This window comes from Podarcis liolepis (genome assembly GCF_965112155.1).
Source record: "Podarcis liolepis genome assembly, chromosome: 6".
NCBI classification, from domain to species: Eukaryota; Metazoa; Chordata; class Lepidosauria; order Squamata; family Lacertidae; genus Podarcis; species Podarcis liolepis.
In genome coordinates, this window is record NC_139559.1 from 64,382,171 (window position 1) to 64,391,269 (window position 9,099).

The 9,099-nt window shown below is 45.0% G+C and overlaps 1 protein-coding gene across 2 annotated transcripts in view; it reads right to left on the reverse strand.

Annotated features, from left to right (window-relative positions):
- NEGR1 (neuronal growth regulator 1) overlaps positions 1 to 8,215 on the reverse strand; it is a 444,891-nt gene extending 436,676 nt beyond the window's left edge. The window contains exon 1 of one of the 2 annotated variants that reach the window (XM_083510584.1): positions 7,598 to 8,215. In XM_083510584.1, coding sequence (XP_083366710.1) covers positions 7,598 to 7,773 — 176 coding nt within the window. In that variant the 5' untranslated portion in view covers positions 7,774 to 8,215. The remainder of the gene's footprint in view (positions 1 to 7,597) is intronic. The other variant, XM_083510583.1, reaches the window with a different exon arrangement.
- Positions 8,216 to 9,099: the final 884 nt, after the last annotated feature.

Genomic DNA, 9,099 nt, shown 5'->3' on the forward strand with positions numbered 1-9,099 from the left:
GCCAATAATTGTACTATACTGAACTACCCGGACCAATAGTTCCCTATGAAGTTGACCCAAATGCTGATTTATATTCATGCACAAATATATCCAGACATTTGGAAAGAGAAATCAGATCCATTTATACTGCTGTAAAAAGTAAAGGTTAAGGACCCCTGACAGTTAAGTCTAGTCGTGAACGACTCTGGGGTTGCGGTGCTCATCTCGCTTTACTGATTGAGGGAGCCGACATTTGTCCTCAGGCAGTTTTTCTGGGTCATGTGGCCAGCATGACTAAGCAACTTCTGGCGAAACCAGAGCAGCACATGGAAACGCCATTTACCTTCCCGCCAGAGCAGTACCTATTTATCTACTTGTGCTTTGACGTGCTTTCAAACTGCTAGGTTGCAGGGACCGAGCAACAGGAGCTCACCCTGTCGTGGGGATTCGAACCGCCGACCTTCCGGTCGGCAAGCCCAAGACTCAGTGGTTTAGACCACAGCGCCACCCACGTCCCACTTATACTGCCATAGAATCATTATAAACTACAAGTGAGATAACAGACCCCCAACAGCATGCAACATTACATACTGCAGGCAGTATATAAACAAAACATACACAACTTTCCATCCATCTAAAATATATCCTGGGGCCATCTGATGTCCTCATCTTTATTACTAAACCTTAATGCAGTTCTCTAACTGGTGTTGACAAAAATGCATATTTGGGGGAGAGTGTGGATAAAAATGAATATATTAATGAAAATAGATGCAAAAATATCATAGATTTATCCAGTATCATAGAATTGTAGAGCTGGAAGGAACCCTGAGGATCATCTAGTCCAACCCCCTGCAATGCTGTCCCATACAGGGATTGAACCTGCAAACTTAGCATTATCAGCACCACGCTCTATCCAACTGTGCCATCCAGCATTACATTAGAAGAAACTGTGTGCAAAATGTGTACATTAGTCAAAGCTGCATACAGAAAATGTGGTTTTAGAAGAAATTCACATGCTGAAGAATTTTCATAAGGATTTTTTACTGACGAAACCCTGTGGCTGGGGAAACCCAGCCAGTAAATTATCATCATCATCATTGAAAATCAATGAAGAAATGTGAAGAAGTGAATTTAAGATTGGGAGGGGGGGAGTGTGAAACTGATAGAACTGAAATTGGTTAATTTTTCCATCCCTAGATGCCAAGAGGCATTTTCAGCGAAGATTCTCACCTGCCACCACAAATTATTATGGCCAACTCTGAAAAAATATTAGCATTTTATTATGTACCTTTAGGACACACTTCAGAAAAAGTTATTTTCCAGTGAATCTGCAGGGCTTGAACCTGCAATTAAACATCTAAGTCCCATTTTAATGGGCCATAAACTCAGCTTATTTTCTCTTAGATGTTCCCACAGATATAAGACTGCCTTCAGTAAATCAGTATGGCCCTGTTACTATACCTAGCATCCAACTTTCCATTTTTGTCCGAATTCACATTGCTCAACTTGCAACCACGTGTCAATTCTAAAATCAAATCCACCAACACATTAGGTGTGATTTAACGATAATCACACAGGGGCTTTCTTGTTTGCAGTGCCTTGATTCTCAATTTTCTTATTCCTCTTGGCCTCAACATCACACCCAAGCAGTTATCTTTGTGAAACTCAGTTCTCCATTTTCCAGCATGTGCCTCTTCCATGTTCCAAGCGGATATGCATTTTGGTGCATTTGCTATTTTCTTCAAACCTTCATTTCAGTCCCACTTCAAAACCAGATTGTTAATTTTAATCTGCGCCTCAAGAATTCAGTCAAGCTTTTCCCCAACAATCTTTTAAGGGCCATGGTGTTGTAGTAGAGCACATGTTTTGCATTTTGATGTTCCCATATTCAGTCCTTGGCATTTCCAGGTAAGACTGGGAAAGATTTCTGCCTTGAATCCCAGAATTTTGCTGATCAGCAGTGTAGGCGATAATAACCTAGATGGACGAATGGCTGGCTCTGTATAAGGCAGTTTACCATGTTCCACTATGTACACTGCGACACTGGGAAGGAATGAAGTTTATTGACTTACGATGTAGAAAATGAAAAAAAATGGCAGTTGTAGCTCACCAAAAAGGAAGGGAGAAAGAATAACTTTTCCCATCATGGAACTCAAGTTGGAGTACATGGGATTTACATTTGATATCCCATCTATGGCATCATAGATTCAGGGAGATGACTGTATCATGTGTCCTCACACCTTGCCCCAAGGAAAGCCTAAGCATGTCTGTCCAATTTTTAAAATGGTACCTATAAACTTTGACCTACTCATTGCTTAGTTATAACTATGTTCTTGCAGTAGATCAGACCTGTTGAACTGAACAGACTAGCACAAACTGTGTAAGCGCTTTAAGACATATATTAAGAAGTTGTGTCATTCTATTCAACTAATTCACTGTGTTTGCGTCTGCGGTTTTCATTTTTGTTGAAGTACGTCAACAAAGGCCATGCCCCGAATCACAACAGCGTCTATACCACAGAAGCAATTGGGCTGTTATCAGGTCTGGATGATATATTGTAGAAGCACAGAGATACATCCTAACATAAAACCAATATCCAGGATGCTTATTGCTAAGTCATGATTCATTTTAGTCAGTTCAGAATGACAGAGTACGGTAGTACAATATTATATATGTCTATTCAGAAATAAGCCATAATAAGTTCAATGGGACATATGCCTGGGTGGGATTACAAGTTTCTTTTTTCTTTTCTCCATGGGGTGGGTCATAGCCATTCATTTAAATGGGAGAAAGTTAAAAATATTCAGGAACATTGCTGGTGTGGGAGCTAAATCCTTTTCTGTGATCGAGTTTTCTTGGAGGCAGCAATCTTCACCAGCCTTTCCCAAATTTTGTTCTCGTTTTGCACCAGTCGGTAGATCTCAGGGTTGTAATAAAAATCAAAAGTTGATCATGCAAGCCTGTAGTCAGAATACCCTGTGCTGTACCATAGTTCTAGTTGGGCACTCTCATGTGAGTCCAGTCATATGTGCCTTGTGGAGTGGAGTAGGGGAGCAAGACTCTGCACATTGCTAGCTCTCAGGTATGGTGGGGCCTGCAGGCCCAAGCCTCTGAATGGCACTTGGTTGGTTGGGAAAGGCTGCTATAGAAAAATGGCTGGCTGGAACATATCATAACTCCCAGTGATAATCTTCATCCAGCAAGGATATATCAGAGGTGGAAATTTGTGGCTCGCAGATACTGTTGGCCTACAGTTTCAATAACCCCCAACCATTGTCCACACTAGTGATAGGTGATGGGAGCTAGTGTCCAACAACATCTGGAGGGCTGCAAGTTCTCCATCCCTTGTGTACATCACCAATAATATTAGTATTCCAACACTGGAACTGTGATACCCAAATATACAAAATGATAAAAGGTGCTGTAAAGCTGTGGTTTTATTTGGTAGACCTGGGATTTTATTTCAATCTGTGTAGCTATTATGTTTCAGCTTGCTGCCCAACCCTATAAAACAAGGCAAGTTGTTTAAAATATAGATTGCTGGCAGACATAAGATGTTTTAAGCTTGCACATAGAAAGTATAATACTTCAAATTTCTCAGATAATACTTACAATATATAGCACATCCCTCCTTTAAACCTTTTGTCAGTGAATTTCTAGACAGATGTGTACTCAGAAATATACCCCACCTTTGTTCAATGGTGATCACTCCCTAGTAACTGTGTATAGGATTGCAGCCCAAGCTTCTGGAAGAAAGCTATCCTTATTCCATCACATTTTGCCCCACATGGGACACTGCAAAGTCACATGGAAGTCTGGCACTGGACTCCACTAATGGTGATTACAAGAATTGCTTCCTAGAAAGAGTCTTGCTACCACTGACACAACCGTAGACATTACTGGCTTCACTTGGCTTGTGGATTTATCAGAGAAAGACTCCACCACCATGCCACAGTTACATCCCTATAGCATCTCAGCTAAAATGCCTAACTGGTAACATTTTTCAACAGTTCAGCAGTCAGATAATTAAAACACCTGTATATCATCCTTATTAACATAATCGTCCTTTCATTAAACAACAGAACTGCTGACTCAAAAACTGAAAGGATGACTCAGAAATCCCAACACTTGACCTTTAATATTAGCCACCAGCAGTTATACTGGATGATTTAAGTCTTCAAATTAGAAGTTTCTTGATTGCAATATTTTAAGCGTGCCGTTCCTTTGGGGACCCCTGGCCATACAAAATATTTCTTTTTAAACATGAAAATACAGTTTGACTCTGAGAATCAAAATATTTGCATGAACCTTATAAAACATACTGTAGTTGTTTGTATACAGAATCACAGTGTTAAAAATATGTGATACAATATCACCTTATATTTATATACATTTCTTTATGCAGAGCAATATGCATTAATCCCAACCATCACACTCTAGTCTTGGGTAAGTGGAAGAAAATACACTAGCTACTACCTGTGAACAAATCAACAGAACCATTGAAACAGCTGCAGTATGTACTCTGCATTCCTTGTCTGTGTTTGCAGAAGGCTGCTTCCCGAATATGACACCCAAAAAGCATTTTCTTGTAGATTTTCATTAATTTAAGTGTTCTGGGTTTTATGCATTAAATAAAAGCTGTGCATAACCCGTAGGGACAAGATTCCAGAGAATGACTAGGAAGTCTGCATCAAATGGCTAAGTTGCTCCTCTGTTTCCTATCAACTTTCCTTGAAAATTGGGCTCCAGTGAAGCAAACTTTGCTTGCACGACAGATACCAAGGGGAATGTATTTCATTCCACAAAATGTGCCATTCCTTAAGAAACGTTCAAGGAATTTTAACAACATTAATATTGCCTTTGCTCTTCTGTGCCCAGTAGATCAGTAATGCATTTTGCTTTCTCTGGTAAAATAATGTATAGTGCATTCTATTCTCGGTGGAATTTTATTTTAAAAGCTGCTATTCATGCTCCCCCACTTACAAGATGGGAAGAATTGCTTTGCCATAAAAGTCCTATTGCATTTATGTAATGTATTCCGTGTCATAGCCAGGCCTTGGAGAAATACATATGTTACAGTGATAACATACACATTTAATTCTAGGTGCGAAAAGGCACCATCGGTTGCTTAGTTCTGAATTCATTGGGTTTCTTTAAAAATATGTATGAAGGATTCACACTGCCCACTAGCACTGGTTTGCATCCTAGCATGAATGGGAAAACTCAGCTCATCAACTCTGATCCTTGGCTGTCTTTACATTGGAGGCAATGCAAATAAAGAAAGAGACTAGGGTTGCATTTACTTTCTGTCTGCAGCATGGGAAACCAACAAGAGTAAATTCCAATGTATTCTAAAACCATGGACTGTAACTACAGCATATTACTACAGATGAAAAATATGTCAACCAGTGGTGCATAAACACTGAATGTGTTCTCAGCATCCACCACATGAGAACAGTCAGGGAAATAAATAGGGCTGGGCTGCCCCTGCCACAGTTTGAAACAATGAAAGAGTATCTCCTGCAATAAATATATGGCAAGAGCTTTGCAGTATAAGTGAAAAGCAAGGATTCTGATGAAGTTAGTTTAGGAATCTAATTCACTATCAGCAAGCCACACAATTTATAACCACGTCGTTCATGGTTAAAACTGCTGCAGAGACTAACCTATGAACATGTAAGAAACAAGAAGTAGGAATCTTCGTACTTATTCTAAGTAGTAAGAAAAACCATACAATCGCTCCCCTCCCTTCACACACACCCTAGAGAATTGTCCTGGCAATGTGCAAAATGCGACCACTAAAAATTAAGCTGGGGGCTGGGGAGGCACAAACTAAAACAGGTGACTAATTAAGCCAGTTGTGGGGGGCGCTGGGAGGGATGCATAGACGATAGACTGCTACTGGTAAACAAATTCTCCACTAGCCAAGTGGGTTGTTATGAAATGGAAACGTTGTTAAAAAGGAAGGAATGGCAAAACTGCTGTAAACCGTGCAATCTTCTGGTGGCAGAAATATGTATATTTGAAAAAGTAATTAATACACATCGTTAACATCCTCCTATGAAAATCGCCATGAAAATGCCAAGAACCCGAAGTGGAGTGTATCTGTATCCTCAGTGAACTGTTACTGCTGAGCAGTGCTATATAGCAGGCACAGGAAGGTTGCACTGCAGATCCTGTTACAAACATCAAGCACTATCCCAAAGAAATTAAGTCGAGCATCAGTGATTCCCATTCCAACTTCTTTGAACAAACTTAGCATTCCAAAGGCAAGTAAGGACCTTTTGCATTCATCTGCTGCTGAGGTACAAAGTCCACCCCCCCCATCCCTTTAGATCTTTCCGTTACCAAACTGTCTGCTTATTCTCTACAGTTTCACAACGTCAACTAATTGGGCACGGGGCTCTGCATTTACAAGACAAGTGGCAAATGTGTGCTCTTAAATCATCTCCACACGCAAAGCTCTCTCTCTCTGCTTTTTTTTTTTTAAGGAAGAACAGGAGCTCCTTTATTTTGCAGCATAGATCAGGGCTTGGGGGAAATGGTCCAATTAAACATCAGAATACAGGCACCTCTCCCAGGCAAAAAAAGAGAAGTGCGTGTGTTAGTTAATACACTGCGGTATGCATTGCTTGGTACTTGGTACAGATGGATCCCTGGATCAGATCTCTCGAGAAATCTACATATCCCATACCGTAGCAGTCAGATGCGTGGAACTGCACTGTCAGTGATAATGCAGCAAGCATCTGGACGGGAGTTTCAAGCGCCAGAGGGAGGGAGGCTCTGAAGAACGGGGTGGGGGGTGGGTGGCGTTTTAAGCATCACTCGGATCGCTCTGCTGGGCACCAACTTCCAACATTTCTGCTCAAAGGAGATATTTCGCACCGCGCACACACACTAGGCTCAGTCTGCACTGCAGCCACTTCGCCTGCGAAGCTGGGGACGCGGCGGGGGGGGGGGGAGAGCGTGCGGGGGGGGGGGTTTCGCTGTTCTCTGATGAGCCATTACAGCTTTCAGAGGCTTAACAAGGAGCTGAGAGAAGAAGCACGCCTGAGGAAGAAGCTGCGAAGTAATTCCGGGGAGAGAGCTAATTGCAAATCCACGAGAAAGGGAATAGTAATAATAATAATAATAAACACCACAGAGGGAGCGAGGGAGGAAGACTCACTCCAAAGAGCCCACCGAGTAACGAAAAAGCGATGCTAAAGTTCCGCTGAAAGTCCCACCAAGAGGGGCATTTCGGTGGGGAGAGGAGGAAGGACACCTTTCAACGCCACAAGTGCGAGGGGGGGGGGGACATGGCTGAGGGGGGGGAGAGAGAGATGCAGGAGGGGACAAAACTCAGAGGGGCTCCATTAGTTTCCAAGTGGGATGGAGCCTCCTCTCTCTCTCTCTCTCTCTGCCCAACAACTCCACGGCTCGGACCCATTTTTTGGTGCAGCCCCCGCGGAGCCAAAACTCTCTTCTCCAGCTGAGAGGGGGTTGAGAAACACAACAACACACACACACGACACACAGCCCCTCACATGTTATTTTCCCGCCCTCTGCCCCCCCTCCCCCCGCCGCGCGCCGCCCTGAGCAGGAGAGCAGCAGCAGCAGCAGCTGAGGCGAGCCCTACCTCAGCACCGCCGTCTCGCCTTTCCTGACCACCAGGTTGTCCACGGCCGTCCCGGGGAAGTCCACACTTTGCCCGGCGGGCAGGCAGGAAGGCAGCAGGCAGCAGAGGCTCAGCAGCAGCGCGGCCAGCCACTGGTTGGAGCAACAAGCGCCCTGGACCAGAGGCATCATGTCCATGCCTGCTTCGGAGGGAGAAGCTGCGCTGCGCTCTGGCTCGGCGTCGGGCTCTGGGCTCGTCTCCCCTCAGAAGGAAAAAGGAAGGGAAAAAAGGCGCGCGCGCGCGGGCGGGCGGGAAATCGTCGTCGCCTCCTCCGCCTCCTCTCCTTCTTCTTCTTCTTCTCCTCAGGTCCCGGGCGAGCAGCAGAGCGTCCCGGACTCGCTCGTCGCCTCTCGCCTCTTCTCGTCCGGCCGCCGCTGCTGCCTGTGCCGGCTTCGCCTTCGCCTTCTGCCGCCTCCCTCCGCTCCTCGCTGCTTCTCGCTGCCCGCGTCCGGAGCGTGTCTAGTCTCGGGTGTCTCGCACACCATCTAGCGAGGAGGGAAGCGCGCGGGAGAATGAGGCAGCCACACAAGCGGCGGCGGCGGCGGCAGAAGCAGCAGCGGCAGCAGCAACAGCAGCAGCAGCAGACGGACCCCAGGCTCTGAGCCGGTTGCCATGCAGCCGTTTCCGTAGCAACTTGTCCTGGTGGCTGGTGCTGGTGCTGCTGGAGCAGAGAGGGAAAGAGGGGAGGGGATGGTGGCGTTGGTGGGAAAATCACACACACACACCACACAAAATATATATGGCAGAGGGGAAAAGAAAACACACACGCAAGCAACAGAAGAGAGTGAAGGGGCACCGCGATGGCAAGAAAGCATCAATTAGAGGCATTGATTGCAGCCAGATAGCGAGCTCGCGTATGTGGAAGAGATACACACACACACACACACACACACACACACACAGAGATTTTCTTTTCAAGAGCTCCAGTTGCTTGTATCTCCCCCCCTTCCATCTCCTCCTTTCCATTCATTCAAGCTCAAAGCTTCCTTCTCTGAACATCCCCTCCCTTTAAAACTTAGTCCGCTCTGAATTTGGGGGACAGGGTGAGTGTGACCACTCTTGCTTTGCTCTGGTTTCACCAGATCGCCTCCACACAAGTGACATCTCTTTTAAAAAAAGAAGGCGGGGGGAGGTTGCTTGAGTGTGGGGTCGCCCTTCTCCTTTGGTAGACCCCCACCCCCAATTCCCTCATGCACACACCACGAAAGCGAAGGACTCTCTAGCTGCAGAGGCAAGTTCAGAAGGCAGAAGGGAAACCCTTAAAGATGCAGTTTTGAACCACAGGGCCCTTTGATGTTGCTCAATTCAACAGGGGATCCTTCACCCCAGTGGAGCTGAAGGCCCCTGAAAAGTCAGGGAGAGATTGTGGGGAGATCTTCCTGCAGAATCAAGATGTGCAGAAACTATTGCTGTCAGCTTCTAAAACTGACCACATCCCACCCTTGCTGATCTCTTACTTAATA